Below are 17,091 nucleotides of genomic sequence, written 5' to 3' on the forward strand. Positions count from 1 at the left end.
AATTTTCCCCAGGGCTTTTTCATTTACCGTATAGTAAGCTCTTGAATTGGATCTTCCAAAATGCATCACCTCGTATTTGCCCGGACTGAACTCCATCTGCCATTTCTCCGCCCAACTCTCCAATCTATCTATATTCTGCTGTATTCTCTGACAGTCCCCTTCACTATCTGCTACTCCGCCAATCTTAGTGTCATCTGCAAACTTGTGAATCAGACCACCTCTACCTTCCTCCAGATTATTTATGTATATCAATAACAACAGTGGTCCCAGCACGGATCCCTGTGGAACACCACTGGTCACAGTTCTCCATTTTGAGAAACTCCCTTCCACTACTACTCTCGGTCTCCTGTTGCCCAGCCAGTTATTTTTTTTTTTTATAAATAATTTTTTTATTCTCCTTTTTCACATTTTCTCCCACATTTACATCCATCAACAATAAACAATAATCAGCAAGATATGTCAATCCCCATAATAACGATCCCATCCGCCATCCAACCCCCAAACATCAGCCCGCATGTTTACATAAACAAATGACAAAAAGGAATCAGGGATTACCCGTAGTCACCCTTAATCTTACACAGCTCCCCCCCCCGCCCACCCCAAGTCTCCAGCTCCTCCCGTCCACTGCCTCTTGTACTCTTGTAAAACACCTCCTCCCAACCTCGGTTCCTTCCCCCCAACTTTCCACCCCGGCTAGACCACTCGGACCCTGTTCTGCCAGGCTCCGATGGCCGCAGCCCCTCCCCCCATCTCACTGCCCAGCCAGTTCTTTATCCATCTAGCTAGTACACCCTGGACCCCATGAGACTTCACTTTCTCCATCAGCCTACCGTGGGGATCCTTATCAAACGCCTTACTGAAGTCCATGTATATGACATCTACAGCCCTTCCCTCATCAACCAACTTTGTCACTTCCTCAAAGAATTCCTTTTTAAAAAAAATTTATTCAAATTTTTCAACAAACCCCCCCCGCCCCAACAAAAAGAAACAAGAACACAACAATCAGAAATTATACATTGGATTTCCCCCATATACAATCACCCCCCATATAACATTTAAGAACACAAGTAGGGAAACCCTCCCCCCACCTTCACCCAAACGCCACCCCAAAGGAACCCCCCCCCCTCCTTGGGCTGCTGCTGCTGCTGACTTCCTCCTAACGCTCCGCGAGATAGTCTAGGAACGGTTGCCACCGCCTCAGGAACCCTTGCACAGACCCTCGCAAGGCAAACTTTATCCTCTCCAGCTTGATGAACCCTGCCATGTCATTGATCCAAGCTTCCACACTAGGGGGCTTCGCATCTTTCCATAGTAGCAAAATCCTCCGCCGGGCTATCAGGGACGCAAAGGGCAGAATACCGGCCTCTTTCGCCTCCTGCACTCCCGACTCGTCCGATACCCCAAATAATGCCAATCCCCAGCTCGGCTTGACCCGGGTGTTCACCACCTTGGACATAGTCCTTGCAAAACCCCTCCAAAACCCATCCAGCGCCGGGCACGACCAGAACATATGGACGTGATTTGCCGGGCTCCCCGAGCACCTCCCACATCTGTCCTCCACCCCAAAGAACCTACTCAACCTCACCCCTGTCATATGCGCTCTGTGAGTAACTTTGAACTGTATTAGGCTGAGCCTGGCGCAAGAGGAGGAAGAATTAACCCTACTCAGGGCATCAGCCCACAGACCCTCATCTATCTCCTCCCCAAGCTCCTCCTCCCACTTGCCCTTTAACTCCTCCACCGAGGCCTCCTCCTCTTCCTTCAGCTCCTGGTAAATCGCCGAAACCTTGCCTTCTCCAACCCATACACCCGAATTCACCCTGTCCTGAATCCCACGTGCCGGAAGCAGCGGGAATTCCCTCACCTGCTGCCTCACAAACGCCCTCACTTGCATGTACCTGAAAGCGTTTCCCAGGGGTAGCCCAAAATTCTCCTCCAGCGCCCCTAGGCTCCCAAACGTCCCATCGATGAACAGATCCCCCATTCTTCTAATCCCTGCCCGATGCCAGCTCCGAAACCCCCCATCCATCCTTCCCGGGACGAACCGATAATTCTCCCGAATCGGGGACCAAACCGAGGCTCCCACCTCGCCCCTGTGTTGCCTCCACTGCCCCCAGATCTTCAGCGCCACCGCCACCACCGGACTCGTGGTGTACCTTGTCGGCGAGAGCGGCAGCGGTGCCATCACCAGCTCCCTCAGGCTCGTGCTCACACAGGACGCCATCACTAGCCTCTTCCACGCCGCCCCCTCTCCCTCCATTACCCACTTACGGATCATCGCCACATTGGCTGCCCAATAATAGCCACACAGATTCGGCAGCGCCAGCCCCCCACCGTCCCTGCTACGTTCCAGAAACACTCTCTTCATCCTCGGGGTCTTATTCACCCACACAAATCCCATAATGCTCCTGCTTACCCATTTGAAAAAGGCCTCGGGGATCATAATGGGAAGGCACTGGAACACAAAGAGAAACCTCGGGAAGACCGTCATTTTGACCGACTGTACCCTACCCGCTAGTGAGAGTGGCAGCATATCCCATCTTTTGAAATCCTCCTCCATCTGCTACACCAACCGCGTCAAATTGAGCTTGTGCAGGGCCCCCCAACTCCTAGCTACTTGGATCCCTAGGTACTGAAAGCTCCTTTCCGCCCTCTTCAGCGGTAGCTCATCTATCCCCCTTCCCTGGTCCCCTGAATGCACCACAAAGAGCTCACTCTTCCCTTCGTTGAGTTTATACCCCGAAAAGTCCCCAAACTCCCTAAGGATCCGCATTACCTCCGCCACCCCCTCCACTGGATCCGCCACATACAACAACAGGTCGTCGGCATACAACGACACCCGGTGTTCCTCTCCCCCCCGGACCAGTCCCCTCCATTTCCTGGACTCGCTCAGTGCCATGGCCAACAGCTCAACTGCCAGTGCAAACAACAAGGGGGACAAGGGGGTCCCTGCCTCGTCCCCCGGTACAGCCGAAAGTACTTCGTCCTCCGCCGGTTCGTAGCCACACTCGCCACTGGGGCTCTATAAAGCAGCCTGACCCAACTGATGAACCCCTCCCCGAACCCAAACCTCCGCAACACTTCCCAAAGATACTCCCACTCCACCTGATCAAAGGCCTCCGCGTCCATAGCTGCCACTACCTCCGCTTCCCCTCCACCGAGGGCATCAAAATCACATTGAGGAGCCTCCGCACATTTGTGTTTAGCTGCCTATCCTTCACAAATCCAGTCTGGTCCTCATGAATCACCCCCGGGACACAGTCCTCAATTCTCGTAGCCAGCACCTTCGCCAGCAACTTAGCGTCAACATTGAGGAGCGAGATCGGTCTATACGACCCACCCGCTTCAAGATCAAAGAAATCAGTGCCCTGGACATTGTCGGGGGCAAGGTCCCCCTCTCCCTCGCCTTATTAAAAGTCCTCACTAGCAACGGACCCAGCAGGTCCACTTATTACCTGTAGAATTCAACCGGGAACCCATCCGGCCCTGGGGCCTTCCCCACCTGCATGCTCCCCAACCCTTTAACTAGCTCCTCCAGCCCAATCGGCGCCCAAAAACCAGCCACCTCCTCCTCCTCCACCCTCGGGAACCTCAGCTGATCTAGGAATCGTCGCATCCCCTCTTCCCCCGCTGGGGGCCCAGAACTGTACGGATCCCCATAGAAGTCCCCAAATACCTTGTTTATTGTCACCGCACTCCGCACCGTATTCCCCCCTCTATCCTTAACTCCACCAATCTCCCTCGCTGCCTCCCTCTTACGAAGCTGATGTGCCACCATCCGACTCGCCTTCTCCCCATACTCATACGTCGCCCCCTGCGCTTTCCTCCACTGTGCCTCTGCTTTCCCCATGGTCAACAGGTCGAATTCCGTCTGGAGGTTCCATCGCTCCATAAGTAGCCCCTCCTCGGGGGCCTCTGCATACCTCCTGTCTACCCTTCGAATCTCCCCCACCAACCTCTCCCTCTCCCTCCCCTCTCTCTTCTCCCTGTGGGCCCGAATGGAGATTAGTTCTCCCCTGACCACCGCCTTCAACGCCTCCCAGACTACCCCCACCTGTACCTCCCCGTTGTCATTGGCCTCCAAATTTCTTTCAATACATCCCCGCACCCCCCCTCATCCGCCAACAGTCCCACATCGAGGCGCCACAGCGCGATGGCTATGGCCGAATATTCCGTTCCCTCCACTTTCGGGATTAGCGCCCTACTCAAAATGAAAAAAATTTATCCGGGAGTAGGCTCTATGGACGTGGGAAAAGGAGGAAAATTCTGGCAAACCTCCATGGATCCACTCCCCCCATCTGGTCCATAAACCCCCTGAGCACCTTGGCCGCAGCCGGCCTTTTAGCCGTCCTGGACCTAGAACGGTCCAGTGCTGGGTCCAGCACCGTGTTGAAGTCCCCCCCCATTATCAAGCTTCCTACCTCCAGATCCGGAATCCGACCCAGCATGCGTTTCATAAATCCGGCATCATCCCAATTCGGGGCATATACGTTCACCAGTCCCACCCGCACCCCCTGCAACCTACCACTCACCATCACATATCGACCTCCATTATCCACTACAATATTCAGTGCCTCGTACGACACCCGCTTCCCCACCAGTATTGCAACCCCTCTGTTCTTCGCATCCAGCCCTGAATGAAAGACCTGCCCTACCCATCCTTTTCTCAGCCTAACCTGATCTGCCACCTTCAGACGTGTCTCCTGGAGCACAACCACGTCTGCCTTCAGGACCTTTAAGTGCACGAACACCCGGGCCCTCTTGACCGGCCCGTTCAGGCCCCTCACATTCCAAGTTATCAGCCGGATCAGGGGGCTACTCGCCCCCCCCTCCCCTGCCGACTAGCCATCTCCTTTTCTAGGCCAGCCACGTGCCCGCGCCTCCCGCACCCTCCAGTCCCCCAGGTGGCGGACCCCCGCCCCGACTACCTCTCCTACTTCCAGCTTCCTTTTTGGCCAATGCAGCAGCAACCCAGTTCGCCCCCCCCCTCCCGATCCTCATCTAGCCATTTTGTTCCCCCCATGACACTCCCGTAAGTCAGCTGATTCCTGCTGACCCCGGCCTCTCCCGCCATTCCATCGACTCCCCCAGTCTGAGAATCCCCCCCCCCTTTGGCAGTCAGTGTGCACTCCTCTCCAGCACACCGCCGTTCTCTCCCCCCCCCGGCCCCGCCCCCATCCTTCCCTCACGTGGGAAAAAGCCCGCGCTTTCCTGAGCTGGCCCCGCCCCCTCTGGCACAGCTCCTTTTTGCGGCCTTACCCTAGCTCCCCATCCCCGGGCCTCCACCCCTCCTCTTCCTCCGTGGGGCCCTGCCCCTCCAACACCGACGTCCATACTCTCCCACAGCCCCCACATCAAATCCATTCGCCCATCCCCACCCAGCACTCAAGCAAAAAGAACATTCCCCAAACGCGGTAAACACACTAAACATCCCCCACGACAAACCCTCAATTTGAGTCCAACTTTTCAGTCTGTATAAAGTTTCATGCCTCATCAAACGTTTCAAAATAGTGGTGCCGATCTTGGAATGTGACCCACAATCGCGCTGGCTGCAGCATCCCGAACTTCACCCCCTTCCGATGGAGCACCGCCTTAGCCCGGTTGAAACCAGCCCTCTTCTTAGCCACTTCCACACTCCAGTCCTGATAAATTCGGATCTCCGTGTTCTCCCACCTGCTGCTCCGCTCTTTTTTGGCCCATGTCAGGACACACTCTCTGTCCACAAAGCAGTGGAACCTCACCACTGCAGCCCTTGGCGGCTCGTTGGCTTTGGGTCTCCTTGCCAGGACCCGATGAGCCCCATCCAGCTCCAGGGGCCTCGGGAAAGCTCCCGTGCCCATCAGCGAATTGAGCATCGTGCTCATATATGGCCCGGCATCGGGCCCCTCCTTTCCTTCAGGGAGACCCAGGATCCGAAGATTCTTCCTCCTCGACCTATTCTCCAGGTCCTCGAATTTTTCCGCCCACCTCCTGTGCAGTGCCTCGGCGCCTCCACCTTCACCGCCAAGCCCAAGATCTCGTCCTCGTTCTCCGAAGCTTTTTGCCGCACCTCCCGGATCACCGCCCCTTGGGCCTTCTGGGTCTCCACAAGCTTCTCAATCGCTGCCTTCATTGGCGCCAGCATTTCTGTCTTCAGCTCCTCAAAGCAGCGTTTAAGAAACTCCTGCTGCTCCTGTGACCACTGCGCCCACGCTGCTTGGTCTTCACCCACCGCCATCTTGCTTTTCCTCCCTCGCACTTTTCGTTGCACCAGGATCACTTTTTTAGCCGCTCCACTCCTGGTCCAATCCATATAATGTCGGGGGGACCTTGCTGTCACCTTCCCACACTGGAAGCCGTCGAACAATTGCCGTTGGGGCCCCTCTGATGAGCCCAAAAGTCCGTTCCCGGCAGGAGCTGCCGAACATGCGACCTACCGAGGCATAGCCGCAACCGTTAGTCTTCCTCAAAGAATTCTATTAAGTTGGTAAGACATGACCTTCCCTGCACAAAACCATGTTACCTATCACTGATAAGCCCATTTTCTTCTAAATGGGAATAGATCCTATCCCTCAGTATCTTCTCTAATATGTCCTTGAATGATCCTGATTGGAGTTTTGCGATGAAGAGGTGAGTTAAATCATAAAGAAGCCTGGTGTGATTGAGGCGAGGTGGTCGGAGTTGGCTGGGATGGGGCCCAGGTTGCAGTGGCGTAGTTGCTGATGAGCAGGCCTACGACCAAGCAGTGCAGTGGGCATCGGGATGATGACCACCTCTGACAGTGTTGAGTCTGGATGACGAACTCGGCTCCGTGGTGCACATCTTTGGTGTTCATCTTGGGGAACTGTGAAGTAATCTTGAGAGAATCCGTGGACTCCTTGATAGTGCATTTTCTCTGGTTAAGGCCCGACTTTGGTTCATTGAGATCCTGCTACATAGAGTGTTGCATATTCTGATGGATTCGGGAGGCAGGGCTGGACAAAGGGTGTCCATGAGATTGGTTTCTGGTGGGAAGTGAGAGGGTGCCTTCCTGACTGAGCTTGAAGATTGGCCGCAATGCTTCAGTCATCCTGATTTGGAAGACAGGCAGATCTGGTTTGATGGATCACAGCATATCTGGTTTCGAGGCCTGTGGTCAGTTTGCCCCTCCCCTCTCCATTATCCTGTAAAGTGAAGGTGTTTCATTCGTTGGAATCCTTGAGTACTCCTGAGAAGTGTTCGATGATCCGGCTTTGACATTTCAAGCAACATAGATGGTGTTATGCTGCGGTTCTTCAATAATTCTGGACGTTATTCCCTTATGATTATTTGTTGTCTTTTCTCCTGTAAGCGAGTGCGAGGGCAAAAGTTACATATTATCCTGTTTTAGCAAAAACCATATTAAGACGATTATGTGATTTATGGTCTGTGCAGTTTTACTCCTTTCTTTTCATGTGCAGTTATCCTTGCGGTTATGGGAAGGAGTGAATTTTGGACACCTCTTATCTCGTTGATAGTGAAGATGAGTGGAGCCACAGCAGGGTGATGAGTGGATGGTTGGTGTGCAGTTGGGTGGTAGGGTCACTGAGATTGAAGATAGTCCCCCAGTTGGAGCTAACCATATCGGGCGTTTATTTAGATTTTTGTTCATAGAATTTACATTGCAGAAGAAGGCCATTCGGCCCATCGTGTCTGCACCGGCCCTTGGAAAGAGCGCCCTACCCAAGCCCACATCTCCACCCAATTCCCGTAACCCAGTAACCCCACCCCACCTTTTGGACACTAAGGGCAATTTAGCAGGCCAATCCACCTAACCTGCACATCTTTGGACTGTGGGAGGAAACCGGAGCACCTGGAGGAAACCCACGCAAACATGGGGAGAACGTGCAGACTCTGCACAGACAGTGACCCAAGCTGGGAATCGAACCTGGGACCCTGGAGCTGCGAAGCAACTGTGCTAACCACTAAGCTACCGTGCTGTTATTTTGAATTTAAGAATCTGTGCCTATCTCCTTCGATGGCCTGGACAGATTATGTATCCTGGGACGGACTCGGTGCCTTCTGACTTTTCCTTCAGGTCGGTGTTTTTAGGGAAAGAGTGGTGGTGCACATCAAGATGGGTTCGGTTGATCCTGGATTGACTTTTTGCTCGTATGGGCTTTTTTCTTCCTCTCTTCATCGAGGCGCTGTTATAAGACCTGGTTTGGTTTAGTGGTCCAATGGTGGGCCCCTCCCAGGGCACCTAATTGTTGGATGTCTGGACGATTCTTTGTCTCTTGGCGATGGGGTCCCCCCAGTTGAGGTTAACGTAATCTTTTTTTTTTTTTAAGTAGCAGTGGGAGAGCTGCCCTTCTCTGGGTGTGGTTCAGGAGGTGCAGGACTGGTTGGGGTATAGGTTTTGGGTTGTTTTGGAGATCTTGGGGGTGCTGACTTTTGTGAGTCGGAGTGTGCTGGGCTAGGCCAGGTCCAGTGCTATGGATGGTGTCCTGTGGTCCCCTGGAGATTGCCCTGGCCCTTCTCGAAGGCACTTATTAGGGATATCCTGAGCAGACTCTTCGGTGCACGGGGGCCTGGGGTTGAGCCGAGATCTGTACTTCAGTTGATCTCCTGTTGCCCCCTCATGGTTGGGATGACTTTTTGTTTGATACAGTAGTTTCTTTCCTCCTTCTCATCAACAATGGTTTCTGTGCACCGGGGGAATTCGGATTTGTGGTTGAGCCCTGACATTTTGTTATCCAATGATCCACACCTGATAGTACTCTGTCCCTTTTATGGTGAGGATTTAATGGCACAGATCATAATACGAATATATAGCTGCTGGTTCTCTCTGCAAAATTGTATGAAATGATGTTGGTTCTGTCTGGTCCTGAGATTGGGGTATGTTGCGTTGTGTGGTATATATGTAACATTCTTTTAGAACTGGGGTCTTGTGAATTTCCTGTTTTTTATTGTTAGGAATAAAGAATCCGTGATTAGCCAGGGGAAGGAGGTGTCGGTGTGTCATTGGTGCCACTGGCACTGCTGGGGTTGAGGGCAATATATATTGGTGCGTGCCCGAACATGGCATGAAATATGTATCCTGATCTCTCACGGTAACTGCAAGTAATTGCCACGTGGGAAGATGTGAACCATTTTACAATGTTTTCCTGGCTTTATCCGGTTCTCCCCCCTTCTGCGGTGGGGCTTCTAGAGATGTCAAGTTATGTCTAATGATTGTACAGACCCAAAAAGAAAATGCTGGAAAATCTCAGCAAGTCTAGCAGCATCTGTAGGGAGAGAATAGAGCGAACATTTCGAGTCCAGATGACCCTTTGTCAAAGCTAAAGACAGAGAAAGTGGGAAATATTTATACTGTGGAGTGAGAATGAAAGGTGAGTCACAGCCACAGAAACCCAGGGAAACGGGATGCTAATCGCCACAGAAAGCAAGGGGAAAGAGTGCTAATGGCAGCCCCCAGAGAGAACAAAAGGTGTAAAAGGCCAAACTGCAGAGAAACTAACATCAGAGGTTAAACTGTGACAGATGTAGCTGCGGGGGGGGAGGGGAAGGGGGAAGCAAAGGGGAGAAAGGTGGGTAAGATGGGGGGGCTGTAAATATATATAAAGAAAGACAAGAAAGAAATGGTAAAAGATAGTTAAAATGAAATGGGATGAAAACAAATGGGTCGAGGTGGGGTAGAGCTAATCATCTGAAGTTGTTGAATTCGATGTTGAGACCAGAAGGCTGTAGCATGCCTAACCGGGACCAGAAGGCTGTAGCGTGCCAACCGGTAAGGACTCCATTCCCTGCAAGGGCTCCATTCCTTTCTCTCAACTCCTTCGCCTCCGTCGCATTTGCTCAAATGATGTCACTTTCCAAAATGGCGCTTCAAAAATGTGTTCCTTCTTCCTCAACCGTGATTTCCCACCTACGGTTAGTGACAGGGTCCTCAACAGTGTGCGGTCCATCTCCCGCGCCACTTTCCCTCGCCCCCTCCCCTCCCTCCAGAACAAGGATAGAGTCCCCCCAGTTCTCACATTTCATCCCACCAGCCTCCGTATGCAAATCATAATCCTCCGCCATTTTCGCCAACTCCAGTGTGATGCCACCAACAAACACATCTTCCCTTCACTCCCTGTCAGCATTCCGCAGAGACCGTTCCCTCCGAGATAATCTAGTCCACTCCTCCACGATACCCAGTACCTCTCCCATCACCCATGGCACCTTCCCATGCAATCGCAGAATGTGTAACACCTGCCCCTTTTACCTCTTCCATGCTTAATATTCCAGGCCCAAAACACTCATTCCAGGTTAAGCAGCGTTTCACTTGCATCTCTTCCAATTTGGTCTACTGCATTCGCTGCTCCCAACATGGTCTCCTCTATATCGGAGAGACCAAACGCAGACTGGGTGATCGCTTTGCTGAGCATCTTCGGTCTGTGCGCATTCAGGACCCAGACCTTCCCGTTGCTTGCCATTTTAACAGAAGACCCTGCTCCCATGCCCACATGTCTGTCCTTGGCCTGCTGCAATGTTCCAGTGAAGCTCAACACAAACTGAAGGAACAACATCTCATCTTCCGGTTAGGCACGCTACAGCCTTCTGGTCTCAACATCGAATTCAACAACTTCAGATGATTAGCTCTACGCCACCTCGACCCATTTGTTTTCATCCCATTTCATTTCAACTGTCTTTTGCCCTTTCTTTCTTAATATATAATAACCACCCCTCCCTTTCCTTACCCTTTCTCCTCTTTGCTTCCTGCTTCCCCTCCCCCCACATCTACAGTTCACCATCTGATGTTAGTTTCTCTGCTGTTTGGCCTTTCATATCTTTTGTTCTCTCTGGTGACTGCCATTAGCACTCTTTCCCCTTGCTTTCTGTGGCCATTAGCACCCGGTTTCCCTGGGTTTCTGTGGCTCTGACTCATCTTTCATTCTCACTCCACAGTATAAATATTTCCCACTTTCTCTTGTCTGTTAGCTTTGATAAAAAGTCATCAGACTCGAAACGTTAGCTCTTTTCTCTCCCTACAGATGCTGCCAGACCTGCTGAGATTTTCCAGCATTTTCTCTTTCTATACTGGAGCAACACTAGTCTAAAGGAAAATATTTAAATGGTGCATTTATACATACAAGCTTCTCCAAGATGAAATGAAATCAAACAAAATGAAAATCGCTTGTCACAAGTAGGCTTTAAATGAAGTTACTGTGAAAAGCCCCTAGTCGCCACATTCCAGCACCTGTTCGGGAAGGCTGGTAGAGGAATCTGCCTGTCTTCTGTGCAAGATCATATTCACAGCCATGCAGACTGGTTACAATGGGTATAACACACCCCTAATGCTGGGAGTTGTTAGTTGAAATGGGAACTTGTTTCATTTGATTTGGGAATACTCCATAATATAGAAGTATTGGAATAAAGTTAAAATGTTGGTTAGGCCGCAGCGGAAGCGTGTGTACAGTCCTGGTCACATTTTAAAAAGTACACATTTTCTCAGGAGAGAGTAGAGTAAAGATTTATAAGAATGTTGCCAGGGCTTGAACACTGTAGCTATGAGGAAAGATTGAATAGGCTGGGGTTGTCTTCCTTAGAACAAAGAAAGCAGAGGGGTGACCTAATTGAGGTGTACAAAATTACGAGGGACTGAGATAGGATAGACAGGAAAGACCAATTTCCTTTACCCGAGAGGTCAACTACTATGGGGCACAGATTGAAGGTGATTGGCAGAAGGATCAGAGAGGACATGACAAAAAATGATTTTTCATCCAGCGGGTGCCGGTTGTATGAAATTCACTGCCTGGGTTGGTGGTTGAGGCTGAAAGACTCAACTCATTTAAAGGGTACCTGGATCTGCACATGAGGTGCTGCCAGATGCTAGAAATGGGGCTAAGTGGCTAGCTTATTTTACTCTTTTTTTTGCTGGCATAGACATGATGGGCAGAATGGCCTCTTTCTGTGCTATAACTTTTCTGTGGTTCTCAGGATCTTAGCTGAAAACAATAACGCCCAACAGCATAGGATTCAGGAGCTGGAATTATTTTCAATATTTTTTGACAGAAGTATAAATGTAAGTCTATTAACATGCAAGAGAAGCTTCATCTTGAAATCATACATCCAACAGGTGCCTGAACAGTGACCACCTACCAATACAAAGGTCAACTCCATACCTCAAATTGCATCCAGGGCACAATTAGAGTGCCCAAATTGCCATATATTGGAACATTATGCCAGCAAACAGCCCTAAGAAGAATCATTGGTCAACTAGAAAATGGAAAAAAGGGAAAATGGTACCCTTTGTTGCTTGTTTTGACAAAGAATTATTCTCACTCTGGGCAGGGAAAACAAAATAAAGGTGTCAAAAATCCAGAGCAAACAGGATTTCCTAAGTAATATTTGATAATCAATTATACTCTGGAAAATACAACTTTCAGTCTCGAAGAACTGTGAACTAACATAAAAAGCCCCACATTATATATAGACAGGGATTCTATGATTCTCTAATTATAAGGAAGTGTAGATGGTGATTGGAAGAGTATATAGATAATATGTACTATGGATTGCTAAATTGCTTTTGTCAACCAACCTGGAGTTATTTCATTTTCAAAGACAAAAATCAATGTTTACCTATTTTAGCATTAATATAAACAGGTGCGGTGATAAAGGGTGCAATTCACCCAAAAAATGACAAAGTGTCATTTTGGATGGGTTTGGCGGGTGTTTCCTGCTGGCTTTTTGGGCGATATCCAGACCTGGATTCACCTTCACTTAAGTCGTTTTTTGGGGGCCTTGTGGGGGGTGGTTTCTCCCCAGTCTAGCGCACACTTAGGGCGCGATTCTCCGGATAAATGTCTAAGTTCATTTATGGAGGTTTTTTCAGGGAGTTCCCCACCACTATTCAATGACACTTGGTCACTTTGAGGCCCTGGGGGGTTTCTCACTTAGAATTTTCACCACTGGGAGCTGAACTCAGAGATCGGGCCGTCATTTTGAAAGGGTGCCCTGATCTGAGTGAGCTTGTGGGTCCCCCACCCATGGGAAATGTCACCCCCGTACACACATGGGCATTACCCCACAGCCCCCAAGAGACGACACCCTGCTATGGGATCCTTGGGGGGGGGGGCCCCCTCTTCCGGCCCCTCCAAGACCCCTTACAGCACCTCCTCACTTCCAGGAGTCAACCCCCAATCTCCACGGAGGTCCCTACTCATCATCCGTCACACTCCCGCCCTACAAACCCCCTCCACCTTCCTTTCATGGGCATGGGCCTGCTCAGTCCCTAATCCTTGGCAGTGCCACCTTGGCACCATTGCACTGCTGCCCTGGCAGTGCCTCCCAGGCATCTTGGCAGTGGCAAAGTGCCCACTTTCAAGAGGATCCCTGGAGCTACCCTGCGCTGACCCAGGCGTCTCCGATAGCCTGCCCACTCCCTGGTGCTGTTCTGAACGTGGACCAGTACTGGCTGGTGCCCGGCTGCAGCCTCACTGGGGAAGCCGGTGAATCAAGGGAGTCCGATGTATCCCGGGTAAGTAGGCTTTACGATCTACTTCCGCGAGCGCTGTTTGGTCCTGCCCTTTTTGGGTTGAGTTCCGATTCCGACACCTCGTGGGACTTGGGCGCAACGATGACAGAGAATCACACTCTTAGAAATGTTTTCATCAATGGGGAGCTGAACCGCCAGCGAGATTGGCTCCTCAGAGATTGGGGCATCATTTTGAAAGGGTGCCCCAATCTCTTAATGAGCTTGAGGGTCCCCCACAACCCAACCCACAGACAATGCCACCCGCTCCCCAAGTGGGCAACCATGCTATGAGGTCTCTGAGGGGCCTCCTTCCCTTTCAGTTCCCTCCCCCCCAAACCTTTATAAAGCCTTTCAGACCCCCCTTCACGTGCATGACCCCCCTCAGGCCCCGGCCCTTGTCAGTGCCAATCTGGCACCTAGCCAGTGTGAACCGGTCACCCTGGCAGTGCCAGGCTGGCATTGCCAGGGTTCCTGGGTTCTAGGAGTGCCAGGGTACTGCCTTGCCCCATCCCTAACCACCCAAGGGGCTCCAATCGACTCAAAGACTCCCGAAGTGGCCATTACACTTGATCTCCCCTTGTGGAGATCAGTACGAATTGGCATCCAATTTCAGGCCTAGCCAGTGCAGCCGGTGACTCCACGGCGCTGGGAGAATGCGGCCTCAAATAGGCTGTGCATATTTAAATGAGCCATTATATGATTATCTGGATCACACCCAGCGAGAGCATGAGCCAAATCATGCCGGGCACCGTGGGTCAAGTGATTCGCATGCAGTTTAGCACCCGGCATGAAGCCCAATTTGGGCCTCCTCTGCGATGCAGCTGCCGAGCCCAGATCAGCGTCAGATGCAACGCAGTGGGAAAATTGCACCCATGACCTTGCTTTACTCCCACAAAGTGGTCCCCATGTCAGGTGGCATTTTTTGAGTGGATTGGAAGCCCTGGGGTGGGGGAGTAGGTGAAATTGAAGTATATGTCAGAACAACTTAAAGTTAAGGTTCACGGAAAATAGGCCACTACCAAGATTCATTTCAGAGCAGCAACAACAAATGCCTGGTCACAGGTCATGTAGCCCCCTTTGAGAGGGACTTTTTTTTTTTGCTGTAAAAGGTCCGAGGAAATGAATGTCACTTCTAACCTTTTTCTCGAAGTTTTGTCTTCTATTCTTTCTGCAAACTTACATAACACAGCACTTCTATGCTTTGTACATCACAGAATTGGATTAAACATAAGAATTCTCCTGAAAACATTCATTCCTCACTATACACATCTATGCAAGTGCTCTTCAGGATAAGTAAACCTTCCTGGGTTATCATCTCCCTTCTTTGGGAGAGCATTTCTATGTGCATTTTTTGGGGCTATTGAGGGGGTGAGGTTCCTCAGAGCTTCTTGGGCATCTGTCGTATCTTCAGTGGATGTCCTGTTAATGCACAAATGTAGGATTTACACCAAAGTCACATGGCAGAGCAGAAGTGCCATGGAAAGTCACCCCAACACTGTTCTACATTTAGTATTTTTCAGACATATATTTAGTGCAAATTATAGTGATCCAGTTCAGCAGCCGAAAGAAAAAATCTGTTGTTCTTTAAAACAAAAATATTAACAGCCCGGAGTGATGTAGCCAAACAACATGCTAGTGCACAAACTATGCTGCATTGCAGATTTGATAGAACAATTCATTTTCTATCACAGGATCTCCAGCTTGAACAAATCAACTCGAACAATCTGCACATAATATCTGCAAAGAAGTTTAAACAACATTTCTCCTGCTTGCAGAACTCTTTCATTAGTATCATTAGAAACTATTGCCTCATGAAGACAACAATTATACTAGTAATTATTCATTTGATAATTGCATTATCAAGTGTACAGAGATACATGGGTCATGAAGTCCCCAGCTTCAATCCCTCACTATGCCAAGTCAGTCGGTAAGGGCATTGCAATTGGGAAACTTAATCGAAGTTCTTGCTCCTGATCACTATCTAGTGACTGCATTGGGGATGTGCATCTCTGTGGACAAGACCTTGGTGCATTTGAATTGTCAAATAGCCTGACACATTGTTCCCAACGTATCATAGCATTAAAGAGAGGAAATGTAGCTATCAAGATCCGATCATCTATGAAGTCAGGTTGTTGGATTATGCAAGGAAAGGCTTTGAATTTGTCCCTTGGAAGATCAGTACAAGTTTATCAGACCATTTTCCTGCTCACAGCAGCAATCTTAGCAATCTGAAAAGGTATTCTGAAATCTTCACCCTGGCTTCACTCGGTTATGCAGCAAATTAAAATTAGTGCTAGAACTGGGTCACAGATCCTCTATATTTACCTGTTAGGATAACACATAGGTTTCAACACACATACTTAATAATCTGTGTTACCTTCCACCTCATGAAGACAAAATCACTGTTCTTTAACTCTTCATAATCAAACTCATCCGAGTTAAATGTTTTCGCATATTGGTAAAATGCCAAGAATTTCCCCTGCAAAAAAATAATAATAATAACAAAAGGAAAACAGATTCAAAAGCCAAAGCACTGCATACACAACACTAAAATCCTACAGCATAGGAGACATAAGGATTGAAGAAATCCTTGTCACTGCGCAGGAAGGTTAAAATTCAGAAGAGGGCCTAAAATGACCGAGCAAGGCTTCAATAAGAAAATAACACTGCTAAATGGTAACATTTGTGATTTTCTTAAGTACTACAGTCTGCTTTGCCTGCTTAGGAGAAATAATTCAAACTTTAATTGAAAATTTGCTTCCAAGAAGTTTCTCAACCAAATAATGTTCGAAGCTTTAAAGATTGAGTCACATCACAGACATGACCACTTCAACTTGTGCCATGTTTTGAAGTATCAAAACAGGAAGAGCCACCAAAGAACAAGTTATCCTATGTGTGGTTCTATCAGTCTAACCATAATCCGATTCCTATAGCATGACTGATTTATTTGTTAAATTCCACTTTCCAGAGGTGCTGTTTTTTTCCATAAATTTTCTGGATAAAGTTCTTTCACGTGCTCACTTGCAATCTTATACAAAATGCCCCAATTTAGCTCCCAAAAATGTTTAACAGTCCTCCTGATTCAAGTTAAGCTTCTGGTACTTTTGCATGGTTGCAATGCGATGTTCTTCCTCGGAACTCAAGAACCAGCAACTTTCTAACAAATATCATTCTTTCCATATAACAGAATCAGTTATACAGCAAAGGTGGACTTTTTCATGAAGATCACAAAAACCTCATGGGACACTCCTTTTTGTAACAAAGGACAAATGAAGCACTTCTGACAGCAAGGAGGTAAAGGTACTGCCTGGTGTAACATCGAGCTGCACAGTCCAGAAGGTTCCAGGCTTGTCCAGTTAGGTAATATCAGACAAGGCAGCAATTGAGGGGCATTAGTAGTGGTTACATCTCAGTTTATTATCCCTGGGTTAGAGAGCACTAGATTGTTATTTTGAGTTCATCTTGGGATAAACATCTTGGGCGTCATTCTCCCGCCGGGTCGGAGAATGGCCGTTGGCCGCCGTGAATCCCACCCCCGCCGAAGTCTCCGGTACCGGAGATTGGGCGGGGGCGGGAATCGGGCCGCGCCGGTTGGCGGGACCCCCCGCTCATTTCTCCGGCCCGGATGGGCCGAA

General features: G+C 49.6%; 1 protein-coding gene across 2 annotated transcripts in view; it reads right to left on the reverse strand.

The window, feature by feature from the left end:
• The window catches only part of gid4 (GID complex subunit 4 homolog), a 54,636-nt gene that overhangs the window by 19,212 nt on the left and 18,333 nt on the right, over positions 1–17,091 (reverse strand). For both annotated transcript variants that reach the window (XR_011935831.1, XM_072481244.1), the window contains exon 4: positions 15,834–15,935. Coding sequence is in view for 1 of the 2 variants with exons in the window: in XM_072481244.1 (XP_072337345.1) it covers positions 15,834–15,935 (102 nt within the window). In the remaining variant the exon portion in view is untranslated. The remainder of the gene's footprint in view (positions 1–15,833; positions 15,936–17,091) is intronic.

The sequence above is a fragment of the Scyliorhinus torazame genome, chromosome 17 (genome assembly GCF_047496885.1).
Source record: "Scyliorhinus torazame isolate Kashiwa2021f chromosome 17, sScyTor2.1, whole genome shotgun sequence".
In the NCBI taxonomy this organism is placed as follows: domain Eukaryota; kingdom Metazoa; phylum Chordata; class Chondrichthyes; order Carcharhiniformes; family Scyliorhinidae; genus Scyliorhinus; species Scyliorhinus torazame.